Source organism: Myxocyprinus asiaticus, chromosome 34 (assembly GCF_019703515.2).
Source record: "Myxocyprinus asiaticus isolate MX2 ecotype Aquarium Trade chromosome 34, UBuf_Myxa_2, whole genome shotgun sequence".
Classification (NCBI taxonomy): domain Eukaryota; kingdom Metazoa; phylum Chordata; class Actinopteri; order Cypriniformes; family Catostomidae; genus Myxocyprinus; species Myxocyprinus asiaticus.
The window spans coordinates 39,757,758-39,774,546 of NC_059377.1; the positions used below are offsets into that span (position 1 = coordinate 39,757,758).

Consider the following 16,789-nt stretch of genomic DNA (forward strand, 5'->3'; position numbering starts at 1 on the left):
TGGGTGCCAAAATTTGTATGCTCCAAAAAGCACATAATGGCAGCATAAAAGTAATCCATAAGACTCAAGTAGTTAAATCCATACCTTTAGAAGTGATATGATAGGTGTGGGTGAGAAACAGATAAATATCTGTAATTTTTTGCTAGAAGTTCTTCTCCCAGCCCAGCAGGGGGCAATATGCAAAAAAGAATGTGAATCACCAAAAACACAAGACGAAGAATGTGAAAGTGATCTGTTTCTTATCCACAGCTATCACATTGCTTCTAAAGATATTGATTTAACCACTAGAGTCTTATGGATTACTTTTATGCTGATTTATGTGATTTTTATTTTAGCTTTAAAATGATGGAACCCATTTACTTGCATTTTATGGACCAAAAGAGCTGAGAAATTCTTCTAAAAATCTTCATTTGTTTTCAGCCGATGAAAGAAAGTCAAATACATCTGTGATGGCATGAGGGTGAGTAAATTATGAGAGAATTTTCTTCTTTGGGTGAACTATCACTTTAAGGGCTCTTGTCAGATCTGGATGAATTTGTCAATAAGAAGAGAGGTTTGGAAACCTTTCTAGTAATTACAGTGAGAACATGAACAACGTCCCACAGGGATTTTATATATAATGCTGAAATATAAACCAAAGCAAGATCATATTTTATTAATGCCTTCTTTCGCTATTTCATAGCTTTTAAAGTCTTGCGTGGATTCTTATTTCAGTGTAGTTACAGTTTTCAGTGTCGAAAGAATTTAGATCATTAGTTCTGTACAGCAGTACCGCCACTCCCTAAACGCAGAGTACTCAGCCTGCGTAGGGCACCAACCCCGGTCGCGGAACACTCGCTGTGTCTGAAACCTCCCCCTATCTACTATATATTGCACTATTTCGGGTGTCTTCCATTTTGTAGGAGTTTCTGAACTCTGAGTGAGCCACTCGTTCCCTACTTTTGTTCACTCATTCTTACCTACAATGCACTCTAATTTTGAATGTACATTTGATGTACACTCGACGACAGTTAATTGCCCATAATCCACTGCGGGGAAGACATACGAGCTGGGAGTTTACTGCTTCCTTCACTCCTACAATGTTTTATTTCATGCTGTATTTATTAAATTACTTTTTGACAAATCATTACTTGATTAAAATAACATAATAACATATAGAGAGGCAAAACATACAGATACATTTTAAAATGTACTCTATATTTATACAGAATTTTGCCAGTAAGCTGAAGAATTCTTTATTAACTAAATAATTCACTGAGGTGATATTATTTTAACTCAGGAGACTGCACACAGTGGAAATGATAATTATGTGGATGATTTAAATATTCTGTTATAACATGTAGGTTATGATAATTTGGTCGGATGAGGGCGCTATGTGCCCAGAAACGCTACCCAGCTTGTATTGGAGTTTAAAGATACTAAAGTATAACAAATAAATAAAATGTTTACTTTTTATATTAACATACAGTATAAATTATTCACCATACGATCGTCTCGCACCTGCACATATCTCACGCGCCTCGCGCCCCTCGCTGTGCACGCCCAGAAATGCTGTCCGTTTGCTCTCCAGTTGTCAATCACGCGAACGGCAGAGCAAAATGCATTTACACTTAACTTGGATGTTTATATGGATTTATACAGTTAATCAGCCCGAAGTAGTTGCCAGTGCGAGGGCACGGGGTAAATGCATAAATACTGCTCATGACCTGTGGGACAAAGCGCACTGATATATTGCTGCATTGATTTAAAAATTTACACTTAAAAACTGATGTCAGAAGAGCCCATTTACAGAATCACCCTTAAAATGACCATCAGAAAGTGCTTCACTTTGAAGAGCTTAATGCTGCAGCAGTGATGGACTCGGCTTGAGTGACAGTCTGTGACAGCGCGCAGCTATGTGAACATCCACTGATTTAGGGCTGAGATATAAACTAATTTATAGGTTAACAGTTGGTCTTTATGGATGCTGCGCAATGATATACAAAGTAGCTAGGAGAATAGGTGTTTCATGTCATAGCTGTATTGTATATTTTAGCATGGCTGGAACACTTTTCACCAATCATTAGCAGTTTTACTATTTTAAATAAATCTACATAACAGGTGTATTAGTATTCAGTGTATTACATATTTAATTACATTGCTTAGTTCATTATTCAAGTGATGTTATATTCAGTTGATTTATGTTTGCAGTATGTGTATCCATGGTACAGCAATAGTTAATGATAGTGATAACATGGTACTTTGATATATACCGTTGTTCTGAATGATTAACTTTTTCATGTCCATGATATTTGGGTCATAGACAAAACCTAAACTTAAGGTTGTCTGGGATGATAAAAATGACAATTTTTTTTAAAAAGCTGGTCTACAAGTTCGTACACAACCTAATCATTAGTGTGTGTGTGTGTGTGTATATGTATATATGTGTGTCAAAAGTCAAGTCAAATTTATTTTTAAAGCACATTTAAAAACAACAACAGTTAAAATAAAGTGCTGTACAAAATAGATAAAAGAGTGACATAGTATAAACAAATATCTAAAACAATAAAGTTTTATATAAAATGACCCTAGAAATCATTGAAAGATATGGAATATAGATAAGTTTTAAGAGAGGTCTTAAAATGGATGCAAAAGGTCACAAATGTATTGTGGAGCAAGACCAGACAGGGCCTTGTAGACATAGATCAAAATTTTAAATCAATTCTATACCTGACTGGCAGCCAGTGCAGGGAAGCCAGTACAGGGGTAATGTGCTCAGTTTTTCTAGTCCCCATTAAAAGTCTAGCTTCAGCATTTTGGACCATCTGCAACCGAGAAAGTGATGACTGAGGCAAACCAACATACAAGGAATTACAATAATCCAGCCGTGAGGTAATAAGAGCATGGACTACAGTTTCAAGATCTTTACTAGTAAGAAAATGTTTCAACTTTGCAATTGATCTTAACTAGAAAAAACTTCCTCTCGTTACAGCACTTATTTGTCTGTCGAATTAATGACGTGTAAAAAATGACCCCAAGATTTTTGACATTCTTATATGTGTTAGCGGATAGAGGCACTAATTGGACTTCAGTGACAGAGGAAGTCCCTGGCGGGCCAAAGATCATCACTTCCGTCTTGGTTTCATTTAATTGCAGAAAATTATCCAACATCTAATTTCCTCAAAACACTTTAAAATAGGTGCAGCAGAGCAGCTACTACCAGGTCTTACTGGTAAATAAAATCGGGAGTCATCAGCATAGCAGTGATAGGAGATATTGAACTTCTGAAAAATGGTGCGCAGTGGAAGCATATAAAGAGTGAATGGTCCCAGAATAGAGCCTTGGGGCACACCACACGATAGAGGGGCTGTTGAAGAGGAACAATTTCCTATATGCACAGAGAAACTCTTCTCTCTAAGGTAGGAGGCAAACCTCTGCAGAGCCAGACCCTGAATACCAGCCATAAACTCCAGCCCATTTAAAAGTATTGTTTGATCAATAGTGTCAGATGCTGAGCTCAGATCCAATAAAACTAACACTGCACATGATCCAGAATCAAGAGTGAGCAAATTATCGTTAGTGACCTTCAGGAGAGCAGATTCTGTGCTATGAAACATTCTGAAGCCAGACTGATACTTATCCAAGATGTTAAAGTTCAAATATGAGTTTAGCTGAGAATAAACAACTTTCTCCAGCAGCTTAGAAATGAATGGCAACTTGGAGATGGGCCTATAGTTGGTATGTTCAGTAGGATCAAGATGTGTTTTTTTTTTTTAGCAATGGTTGCACAGTTGCATGTTTAAAACTAGTGGGAACTACCCCACAAGCTAGTGAGCTATTGATAATAGCAGACACATCAGAGCTCAATGTAGCAAAAACATCTTTGAACAAACGTGGAGGCAGAACATCAGCCTTGCCATTAGAACACTTCATCACATCAAATCAACAAGGTGGGCTGGGGAGGCTGGATGAAAGCATGTTAAAGAGCCAAGAGGCTGAGCTACCAGTGGTAAATGAAATTTCGAGGGCTTAATAGAGGCTTTAATTTCTTGGACTTTATGGTTAAAAAATTGCAGAAACTTTTCACAGTTCTCAGCGTGGATGTAACACAGAGTCAGTCGTCTTTAACAGCACTTTAGGCCTGTTCACATTTTCTGAAATCAGTTTAGAAAGGAAATTTTATTTGGCCAATTTCACTGATTTTTGATTATTTAAACAGGCTCTTAGAATCTCGTATGAGACCTGGAGCTTGTTTTTCTTCCACTTACGCCCTTTCTGCACTCTTGTGAGAGAGCGGGTGATGTCATTTAACCAAGGCTGAGGGGCACCCTTACCTTTAGTTCTCCTGGGTTTAACAGGAGCAACAACATCTAAAGCAGAAGAACTTCAGTATCCAAGCCTATATGAGAAGAGTTAGAAAAATGGGCCTGATAGGAATCTGCAAATTGACTGGCAGTGGATGAGTGAATGGCCCGAGAGAAATGTACAGACTGTGAGATGGTGGGGAGATGACCTGTGCATACAGAGTCAAATACAATAGAGAAATGATCAGAAATACTAACATCAGCAGTCTCCAGATTGGTTACAGAAAATACACAGGATAAAACCAGATCAATGTGTGACCCAGATTATGAGTAGGACCAGACACTGATTGCATAGAAGGCAGACAAACTCCTTCACCAGAGGTTTGGAAGGACAACAGAGGTGGACATTAAAGTCACCGAGAATCAACAGTTTATCACTGCGAGAAACCAAATCCGTGAGAAAAAATTTAACCTAAGGAGGTCTGTACACAAGAGCACATAGCACAGGCCTCATAATGTCGATCTTTAATAACTGCACCTCAAAACTTGAGAACATGTCCGTTGGTAGCAATTTGCATCTAAAATTGTTTTTAAAAATAGTGGCAAAACCACCACCATGTCCAGAGCTCCTAGGAGAACTAAAAAATGCACAGTCCGAAGGAGAAACTTCACCAAGAGAGATGAAGTCACCAGGGCTGAGCCAAGTTTCCATCACATGTGGAAAAAGTCATTTAAAACAAAGGATTTATTTGATATTGATCTTGCATTAGGGCTGTCTTGACAGTAGTAAACTCCGAGATCACAGTAGAACTTACAGTAGAGCATTTCAGCAAATGGAAATGATCTGGATTAACACCCCGTTTCTGCGCAACCCGAGCAGGAGGATGGCGAAATGAGGACTACGTCACTGGTATACGGGAACTCCCAGAGGGGACAGCTGACACCTGCTTGTACAGATGACGACGAGATCCTCGGTGAACATACTGTGGCCGCCGTGTAATTCCCAAGGCAGCGCAATCACTGAAGATTCTATCAGAGAGAGGATATGAGGAATTCAGATGATGCAACTCCAGTGATAAAAAAATAACAGCCATGTTGGAAACAGGATCAGAGTCTGAGATCATAACAGAGCAGCGTAATTCTCGCTGTGGTTAACGTAAATGAATGCAAAAGGCCAGAGCCAGCCACAAAACATAATCCATCCTTACCAGTCCATTTAACAGAACCGATGCTCAGAACACTTAATCTACCCCAGCGTCGCCAAGGATTCAAGCAGCCAGCCAAGGGCTGCTCATAACTGATCTCCCCAAACAGCCAGCATGAGGTGAGGGAATGCTCAATCAATCCCCGGAGTAAGTGATAGTGCACCCGGGTGGCAGATGTGTGTGTGGGGGTGGGGGTGGGGGGAGGGGTGGTAGAGGCTTACAGTTTAATCCAGTTCAGTCCAACAGTGAAATAAGTCCCATTCAATGGAACAGTCTACAGTCCATAAACAGATCAGACCTAACATCCACCAGCGAACGAAGCTTACATCCACGAGCGGACGTCCCAGTCAGAAAACATATATTCCGCATTTACATTTCAAACCTGAAGAGCAGCCAAAACACACCAGTGTTCACTCAACCGGAATACTCTCGGAATATATATAATATATATATATATATATATCCTCCTGAGACCCGAGCATGACTGCTGTGTTAAATTTCCATTTCCCTTTTTTATTTGTAACTAGTAGCACCTAATAAACTAAATTTCTAGAGAAAATAGTTTTCCTAAAAATTGATGACAACATATGTGGACAGCAGGTTGTGAAATTTTAAATAATACCAAGCTATAGATTTTTTTTTTTTTTTAAATCAAATAGTTTATTATGCTTCCAGGAGTGTTGGTTATTCAGGTTTTTGAGACGTTACAGACATCAGAAATTTGCAATAAATCGCTCAAATGTAAAAAATGGCATATCAGATTACACTAGAGACTGTAATCTTTTGACACAAACAGGGTTCAATGTAAAAGCTTAATTAGGTTTCTTACCAGATGTATTTTTGTTGGCATTTCTTCCAAAGACAAACACCGCTGTGGTCGGCACCATGTTGTTTTGCCACCCTTTACTGACAGCACTGAGTCTCCTGAACTGAATTTAAATTAATAAAAAAAAAATGAATTAAAAGCCAAAATACAACGTCCACACATGTGTACACAGGATCGCACGAGGATGTACTTTGTTTTTTTATTTCACATGATGACGGAATGGCTACCTACATGACTGATAACACCACTTGATTTGTTGGACAAAAGTTTTTCATATATTAATAATACTATTTAAAAAAAAATCACTGCTTTTTTTTTTTTTTTAAGAAATAATAATAAAAGATTATTCCAAACTACTTATGCCAACATTTAGCTTTCATTTCTCTTTTTTCCCTGTCTCTGGACGATTACACCATTTATATATATATATATATATATATATATATATATATATATATATATATATTTTTTTTTTTTTTTTTTTTTTTACATTAGTCCTCAGAAAACCCGGAACTCAGAAATTATGTTCATCATAGTAGAGGTGTATTTGTTTTGTGTACTACATTTTTTTATGTATTTTTGAACATCTTGAAAATGACGTCATGTCATTGACCCATATTCCGTTGTATTGCATAAAGCATACAATGGTTTTACCATGGTGCATTATGACAAAACCATGTGGTTATCATGCCGCATGTTCATAAAACTTGGTACCATGTCCAAAACCTCTTTTGCAAGTGAAACTATTCTCCCTTTAGAACTTTAATGGGCTAAAAAAATCTCAGTCAACACAAAACAACAGTCCTCAGATCTCTGCCTAAATGGTTCGCCATACTTCATTGAACTTCAGTGATAATAAAACACATGTAGCCTTTATCTGACTCACTGCACATCTCATCATGAGTCACTGCATTTCCTTACACTTTTTCTTTGTTAATAAGGCAGATATGTGTTTGAAATTAAACAGGAAAAAGTAACTACAGTAGCTCACCCCACATGGATCTGAAGCAATATTGTGAATGAAAAGCTCTCAACTCAGATCCCATCTGGGCTGCTGTGTGTGTGTAGATTTAGTTATGGTTGAGGGACTGGAAAACAGGAAATTCCACAGTGTGATGTCTGGTGTGTTTCTTAAGTCGGCCCTGTGAGCAGAATGCAGACAGCTGCCACACAGCATGCTTGAAGTTTAAAATAAAGAGCTTTGATTGACTTTTAATTGTTTTTGAAGTCATTCCGAGCCTCCTCTTTGTCTCTCCGACTGAACACACAAAACATAATCTGCTGTTTTATTATCTATTTCATTTTTCTCAAGTTTTCCTAATTTAAAAGGACAAAAATCCTGTTCATGGGACATAAATCAACAGCCATTGGTTTGATTGGACAATTGTTTGTGAATATTCTGATTTGCTTTAAAATTTATTTAATACTCAATTGTGTCTCCTAGACAGCAGTGAGATTTAATGGATCAAATTGAGACTTTTGCTGAAGTCCCCTGCTTCTGAGGTGTTTCTAATTAAAAAAAGACCCCAGTAATCTCACATGTGTCTCCTTAACACATATACAAAGTCTGCAATCAATAGTCAGAGATCTCAATATAAACATTCCTCAGACCAAATTAACAGAAAATGATCTAAGCTTATTTTATAGCTCTATACTCTTACTGTATATGAAACACAGTCTTCTTTGTGTCTATTATTATTTCTCATAAGGAATTTTAGAAGTTGATACAGTACTCTGATGAAATCATTGAGGACTACAATATACTCTCCTGAGCTATAAAAGAGCAACCTTTGAGCAACAAAGTAACTGAAATTAAATAAGAAAATAAACAGCAGGCAACATCACAGACTCTCATCACAGACCTTCCTTCTCTCTTTTTCTCAGCGGTGAAGAAAGCTCAGTGGTTGGAGAAGGAAGAGAAGGCCCGGCGTTTGCGTGAAAGCCAACTAGAAGAGCGCAGAAGGAAGTTGGAGGAGCAACGACTGAAGGCAGAGAAACGAAGAGCACTGCTGGAGGAGAAACAGAGACTGAAACTCGAGAAGAACAAGGTGTTACATGTTAATTGAGTCAACTGCAGTATATACAGTATGCAGTTGTGTCTGATAACTGGCCTAGATCAGGGCAAGTCATTAATTAAGATCACCGTTTAATCTGGCCTTCCATATTTACATAGATTTCACTGCCACCCATATTAACAGAAAAGTGTAGACGTTCAGTAATGTACACTACCAGTCAAAGGTTTGGACACATCTACTAATTCTTTATTATGTTATTCTACAAACTTTGTTTAGGTTTTTTTTTTTTAATACCTAAACCGAGACCAAAATTTCTAACATTAACTCCTAGAACTTTCAAACTACATCCACCAAACTATCAACTACAAACAGTCTATCTATCTATCTATCTATCTGTCTGTCTGTTTGTTCTGTCTATCGTTCTATATATCGTTCTATCATTCTATCTATCTATCTATCTATCGTTCTATCCAGTGTTCTATCATTCTATCTTTCGATCAGTTGTTCTGTCTTTGATTCTGTCTATCTGTCTGTCTATCTGCCATTCTATTTTTCTGTCTATCGTTCTTTAATTGTGTCGTTCTATCCAGTGTTCTATCGTTCTATCTTTCGATCTATTGTTCTATCTATCTGTCTGTCATTCTATTTTTCTGTCTATCGTTCTATATATCATTCTGTCATTCGATCTTTCTAACATTCTGTCGTTCTATCCAGTGTTCTATCGTTCAATCTTTCGATCTATTGTTCTATCTTTGATTCTGTCTATCTATCTGTCTCTGTCTGTCTGCCATTCTATTTTTCTGTCTATCGTTCTATATATCATACTATCATTCTATCATTCTATCCAGTGTTCTATCGTTCTATCTATCTATCTATCTATCTGTCTGTCTGTCTGTCTGTCTATCTGCCATTCTATTGTTCTGTCTTTCATTCTATATATCGTTCTATCATTCTATCTTTCTATCATTCTATCGTTCTATCCAGTGTTCTATCATTCTATCTTGTGATCTATTGTTCTATCTTTGATTCTATCTATCTATCTATCTGTCTGTCTGTCTGTCTGTCTGTCATTCTGTTTTTCTGTCTATCGTTCTATATATCATTCTATCATTCTGTCATTCTATCCAGTGTTCTATCATTCAATCTTTCGATCTATTGTTCTATCTTTGATTCTATCTATCTATCTATCTATCTGTCTGTCTCTCTGTCTGTCTGTCTATCTATCTATCTGCCATTCTATTGTTCTGTCTATCGTTCTATATATCGTTCTATCATTCTATCTATCATTCTATCGTTCTATCCAGTGTTCTATCATTCTATCTTTCGATCTATTGTTCTGTCTTTGATTCTATCTATCTATCTGTCTGTCTCTGTCTGTCTGTCTATCTGCCATTCTATTTTTCTATCTGTCGTTCTATATATCGTTCTATTATTCTATCATTCTATCCAGTGTTCTATCGTTCTATCTTTCGATCTATTGTTCTATCTTTGATTCTATCTATCTGTCTGTCTGTCTATCTATCTGCCATTCTATTGTTCTGTCTATCATTCTATATATTGTTCTATCATTCTATCTATCTATCAATCTATCCTTCTATCCAGTGTTCTATCATTCTATCTTTCGATCTATTGTTCTGTCTTTGATTCTATCTATCTATCTGTCTGTCTCTGTCTGTCTGTCTATCTGCCATTCTATTGTTCTGTCTATCATTCTATATATTGTTCTATCATTCTATCTATCTATCAATCTATCCTTCTATCCAGTGTTCTATCATTCTATCTTTCGATCTATTGTTCTATCTTTGATTCTATCTATCTGTCTGTCTGTCTGTCTATCTATCTGCCATTCTATTGTTCTGTCTATCATTCTATATATCGTTCTATCATTCTATCTATCTATCAATCTATCGTTCTATCCAGTGTTCTATCATTCTATCTTTTGATCTATTGTTCTATCTTTGATTCTATCTATCTATCTATCTATGTATCTGTCTGTCTGTCTATCTATCTGTCATTCTATTTTTCTGTCTATTGTTCTATATATCATTCTTTTATTCTATCTTTCTATCATTCTATCTTTCTATCCAGTGTTCTATCATTCAATCTTTTGATCTTTTGTTCTATCTTTGATTCTATCTGTCTGACTGTCTGTATGTCTGTCTGTCTGTCTGTCTATCTGCCATTCTATTTTTCTGTCTGTCGTTCTATATATCGTTCTATCATTCTATCATTCTATCCAATGTTATGTCATTCTATCTTTCTATCATTCTATCCAGTGTTCTATCGTTCAGTCTTTCGATCTATTGTTCTGTCTTTGATTCTATCTGTCTGTCTGTCTGTCTGTCTGTCTGTCTATCTATCTATCTGCCATTCTGTTGTTCTGTCTATTGTTCTATATATCATTCTTTTATTCTATCGTTCTATCCAGTGTTCTATCGTTCTATCTTTCGATCTGTTGTTCTGTCTTTGATTCTATCTATCTATCTATCTATCTCTCTGTCTGTCTGTCTGTCTATCTGGCATTCTATATTTCTGTCTATCGTTCTGTATATTGTTCTATCATTCTATCGTTCTATCCAGTGTTCTATCGTTCTATCTTTTGATTTATTGTTCTGTTGTTGATTCTATCTATCTATCTATCTGTCTGTCTGTCTATCTGCCATTCTATTGTTCTGTCTATCGTTCTATATATCATTCTATCATTCTGTCTATCTATCATTCTATCGTTCTATCCAGTGTTCTATCATTCTATCTTTCGATCTATTGTTCTATCTTTGATTTTATCTGTCTGTCTGTCTGTCTGTCTATCTATCTGTCTGTCATTCTATCATTCTGTTGTTCGTTCTGTTTGTCTGTCTTATGGTTTATCCGACTATTTATGTAACAATCTGTCTGACTATCTAGCTGGCTGGCTGTTAGTCTTACTGTAATATCTGTATATCCATCAAACTTTAAAATGATAAAACTAGTTTAAACTTTGAGACAAGTCTTTGTCAAGCCAAAATCAAAGTTTGTCATGACAAACTTTACCTATGTAGTTACAGTATTACTATTTTTCATATTTTAGAATAATAGTAAAGTCATCAAAACTGTGAAATTGAGGTATTTAAATGATGTATTGGCCAATGTTTTTTTAAATAAATGCTCTCTCAGGAAAAAAGGTACAGTTTAAGGTACAATGGCTGTCACTGGGGTGTTACCTTCAACGAGAACATTTTTGTACCTGTAGTTAAAATGTATAACTAGTTTAGGGTACATGATTGTACCCCTATGGTGTAACTTATATGATTTGTTCTGCTGGGAACAAAAGATTTTAACTTTTTGTCTCCTTAAGGGTACTAATATGTACCCAAAGCAAGGGTACCACTCCAGTGACTGTCTGTACCTTAAACAGTATGTTTTTTTACTGAGAGTATGTCTCCGGATTAAGCTTTAATATCAAAAGGGTTTTAAGATCTGTTGTAACAAATTCAGTCAAGTGTGTCCACATTTTTTGACTCGTAGAGTATTTGCGTACCAATTTCTATTGTGTATTTTTCAGTGTACCATAGCAGATTCTGCTAAACCAGACGTGCTGATAAATAAAAGCAATTTTTATTCTGATAACAAATCACTCTCAGAACCTTATTAAAATGGTCCTGACTCTAAATGAACCAAAATGAAGTTTATCCTGACCTTGCAGTTGTCTTTTTCACTGTAGGAGCGATATGAATCCGCCATAAAGAGATCAACCAAAAAAACATGGGCTGAGATTCGTCAGCAGAGGTGGTCGTGGGCCGGTGGATTGAACCAGACTTCACGCAGAGAGAGTACGTGTCATCCCTCATTATTCACCTCACGGTCCAACTTTTTAATTAGAACTGGAGTTATCTGAGAATTTACGACTGTATTTGTTTTAGAGGCTGATGGTTAATATGTGTCAGATTATGATTTTGGTTGCTTAAATTAAAACATGCTTTCAGATCACATCTACGGTAGTTCACATTTGAGGTAAAAAAAAATTCTTACGTTGGTTTCACAACCACGAAACTTGCTAATCACTGGCACAATACATCATTTTCATTATATATTTTGTATTATTTCAAAACATTGATGGATTTTTGGGGAGTGGCTGATTTTGACACTTGTTAGTGTAATTAGTTTAGCTGTGTTGTTGGTTGGTAGAGGATTGTGATATATCCTCCATCATTCACTAAGATGTGATTCCACAGACCAAAGACATTTGAGAGTGATGTTTGGGGCCGTTTACACTGAACGAGTTTTTGCGTCCGTCCGCACTGTTTTTCCATGTAAACATGGGCATCTAGACATCTTTGAGCATTGTGGTGCATCTTGCTGTGTTTTTTTTTTTTTTCAGCATCTTGTGCAATGAGCACCACGATTTGAGACACCTGCTTTCTGTTATATGCGTTCCACTGCATCTAGCATTTTTATCACAAGAACATATTCGGTCTGAATGGCTTTTAAGGGTGTACACGGTCATAACATAGGATTTTCACATTAGAGTAATGGCTGTTTGTGATTAAACTTTTTCCTATAGATAAAATGTTGGTGTCTGCTGTGACCGAATGTGTATTACAGGAAGTGACATCATATTAGTGTGGTAAAGATATGATTGACTTTGCATACTCCTACCCTGGTGAAAAGACCAGCTGGTTTAGGCTAGTTAGTGCTGGTTTGGAGCTGGTAAAGCTGTTTGACTGACATGTTTTTTTTATGGTGAAGCTGGATGATAAAGGAAGTCTTGCTGGTTAAGCTAGTAAAAAAGACTGGTGATGACACTACCAGCATACCATGTGAAACACAAAGCTGTTTTTTTCAGCAGGGTAGTATTGATCTATTTTGAACATATAATGTAGATATGATGTAATTATTTAGATATTTAGAAAAAAACCTGGATTGGTCTTTTAGTTTGCATGTAGAGGTGATAATATCATTGATATACCTTTTAAAGGAATATTCCGGATTAAATATAAGTTAAGCTCAACCGACAGCATTTGTGGCATAATGTTGATTACAACAAAAATTTATTTCAGATTTTAAAGAAAAAGCAAACAATTTGGTTACAGATAGGCACTTACAATGGAAGTAAATGGGGCCAATCTGCTATAATGAAAATATCACTGTTTCAAAAGTATAGCCACAAGACGTAAACAACATGCGTGATTAAATGATTTTAGTTTGATAAAATCCTAGCCTTATCTGTGTTAAAGTTATAGACAAATTTACAACTTCGTTACCATGACAACATATGGCATAAACCCTGCAGCGACCGAAAAAATGAGGATTTAAGCAACTTTACAAGTCAAATAATATGCAAGTTTTGACAGAAGAATTAATGTAAGTGATTTTATAAAATTATAAGCTTCAATATCAGCCTTTAAACCCTCCAAAAATTGGCCCCATTCACTTCCATTGTAAGTGCCTCAATTTAACCTCGATTTTTGCCTCTTTAAAAAAAAAAAAGGACGGACTGGTCGAAATAATTTTTTTGTGGTGAACAACAGAATGCCACAAATGCTGTTGATTGAGCTTAACTTGTATTGAACCTGGAATATTCCTTTAAAAAGAAACAATTTGTAAAGTCAATCAGCATTTAAAAATGGTTGTCAGCATGATATGGAATTTCATCTCAAATATAAGATCATCTTAAATGATCAGCTTGCATGTTTACATAAGAGTGTCCAGCCCCCTTCCAGCTTTTCCCCTGAAAGACTGCATGGCTCTCCAGGAGTTTCTTTTCGGGAATAACCTTGTTCCAGTTTCCCGCTCCCCTCGCCTCTCGCTCATGCGGTCAGTATGAACGCTTTGCTCTCTGTGTTGCGTTCTGCAGGCAGATGCTCGGCCTCCACGGTCAACCTGCCACGACAGACGGAGCCTGTGCTAAACAACAGGCTGTCCAAGTCCTCGGCAACGCTCTGGAACTCGCCCTGCAGAAGTAAGAACGGAGCGACTCCCGCGTTTCACCTCCTCCCAAACCCTCCGTCTGGTTTTTGGCTCTTCAGTTCTGTTTTGTCCATTTTACTTTGTTCATTTCTGGTCGCCTGCTTGCCTGTGCCTGGTGATCGGTGGTCATTTTCACACACCCTTTATTCATCCCACAACCCCTTGTTTTCGTACACTTTTTTGATTGGCACTCACATTGTTACACCATAATCTGTGATGATACTTTATTTGGTGAAAATATGTTTTTATTTAATTCTTTCTTTTGTGTTACAAATCACTTTCACTGTTGGTGTGGGTTGTGGATTGTGATGTTGGTGGTGGAAGTTTAACCTTATTGTGTGATTTGAAGAGCTGATAATTGAACAATCGTAATAAAACTGATGGACTGATAACTTTGAGTGTCAAGGATGTGCTATGCTAGTTAGGATCAATAATATTTTTCACTTTAATTGACTAATCTTATTTTGATCAATTTAATTAATTGGTCAATAAATAAAGATAACTGATGCTGTGAAACTGTTGGAAGTAGGCGAACTAATATGGTATGAAAAACATTCTGGTTTACAGTGAGGTACTTACAATGGAAGTGAATGGGGCCAATCTGTAAACGTTAAAATACTCACTGTTTCAAAAGTATAGCCACAAGATGGAAACAATATGTGTGTTAACATGATTTTAGTGTGATAAAATCGCTTGCTAACCTTTTATGCGTAAAGTTATAGCCAATTTTACAACTTCACTGACATGACGATGTAATGTCAACAAACCCTAAAACGACTGAAAAAATTACTATTTAAACAACTTTACAGCTCAAATAATACATGAGTTTTAACAGAAAAATTAATGTAAGTGCTTTTATAAAATTATAAGCTTCAAATTTCTGCCTTTTAAACCCTCCAAAAATTGGCCCCATTCACTTCCATTGTAAAAGCCTCACTGTAACCTCGATTTTTACTTTTTTTCAAGAAAAGGAGGGACGAGTTGAAATTATTTTTTGTGGTATTAAACATTATGCCACAAATGCTGTCGATTGAGCTTAACTTGTATTGAACCCAGAATATTGCTTTCAGTGTGTAATTTTGGCACCACTACAGTCACCAAATGCAATTGCAATCTGTTGGTTTGTTTAAAATAACAACATTGGTTCATCCAATGGCATGACTACATGTTTGTTGTCAATGACCAATAAATGGCAAACTGCATATACAGTGCATTCAGAAAGTATTCAGACCCCTTCATTTTTTTCACATATTGTTATGTTGCAGCCTTATGCTAAAATGCTTTAAATTATATATATTTTTTCACATCAATCTACACTCCATACTCCATAATGACAAAGAAAAAAACAGATATTTGTTAACTTTGAAACACATTGACATAAGTATTCAGACCCTTTGCTATGACACTTGAAATTTAGCTCAGGTGCATCCCATTGCTCTGTTTCATCTTTGAGATGTTTCTACACTTTTATTGGAGTCCACCTGTGGCAAATACAATTGATTGGACATGATTTGGAAAGGCACACACCTGTCTATATAAGGTCTCACAGCTGAAAATGCATATCAGAGCAAAAACAAAGCCAGGTCAAAGAACTTCCTGCAGAGCTCAGAGACAGGGTTGTATCGAGGCACAGATCTGGGGAAGGCTACAAAATGTTTTCGACTGCATTGAAGGTTCCCAAGAGCACAGTGGCCTCCATAATTCTTAAATAGAAGAAGTTTGGAACAACCAGGACTCTTCCTAGAGCTGGCCGCCCGGTCAAACTGAACAATCAGGGGAGAAGGGCCATGGTAAGAGAGGTGACCAAGAACCCGATGGTCACTCTGGTTGAGCTCCAGAGATCATGTGTGGAGATGGGAGAAACTTGCAGAAGGACAACCATCACTGCAACACTCCACCGATCTGGGCTTTATGGCAGAGTGGCCAGATGGAAGCATCTCCTCAGTGCAAGACACATGAAAGCCCGCTGGGAAGGACTCTCAGACTATGAGAAACAAGATTCTGTGGTCTGATGAAACGAAGATTGAACTGTTTGGCCTCAATTCCAAGCGTCATGTCTGGAGGGAACCAGGCACCGCTCATCACCTGCGCAATACTGTCCCAGTGGTGAAGCATGGTGGTGGTAGCATCATGCTGTGGGGGTGTTTTTAAGCGGCAGGGACTGGAGGACTGGTCAGGGTTGAAAGAAAGCTGATGCAGCAAAAATACAGAGATATCCTTAATGAAAACCTGGTCCAGAGCGCTCAGGACTGGGTCGAAGGTTCACCTTCCAACAGGACGATGACCCTAAGCACACAGCCAAGACAATGCAAGAGTGGCTTAGGGACAACTCAGTTAATGTCCTTGAGTGGCCCAGCCAGAGCCTGGACTTGAACCCAGTTGAACATCTCTGGAGAGAACTGAAAATGGCTGTTCACCGATGGTCCCCATCCAACCTGACAGAGCTTAAGAGGATCTGCAGAGAAGAATGGCAGAAAATCCCCAAATCCAAGTATGCAAAGCTTGTTGCATCAT

The 16,789-nt window shown here is 37.2% G+C and overlaps 1 protein-coding gene across 4 annotated transcripts in view; it reads left to right on the forward strand.

The window, feature by feature from the left end:
- Nucleotides 1-16,789, forward strand: part of LOC127425289 (MAP7 domain-containing protein 1-like) — a 71,897-nt gene that overhangs the window by 37,381 nt on the left and 17,727 nt on the right. For 2 of the 4 annotated variants that reach the window (XM_051671059.1, XM_051671060.1), the window contains 3 exons: nucleotides 8,199-8,362; nucleotides 12,030-12,138; nucleotides 14,163-14,267. In XM_051671059.1, the coding sequence (XP_051527019.1) occupies nucleotides 8,199-8,362; nucleotides 12,030-12,138; nucleotides 14,163-14,267 (378 nt within the window). The remainder of the gene's footprint in view (nucleotides 1-8,198; nucleotides 8,363-12,029; nucleotides 12,139-14,162; nucleotides 14,268-16,789) is intronic. The other 2 variants (XM_051671061.1, XM_051671062.1) reach the window with 1 other exon arrangement.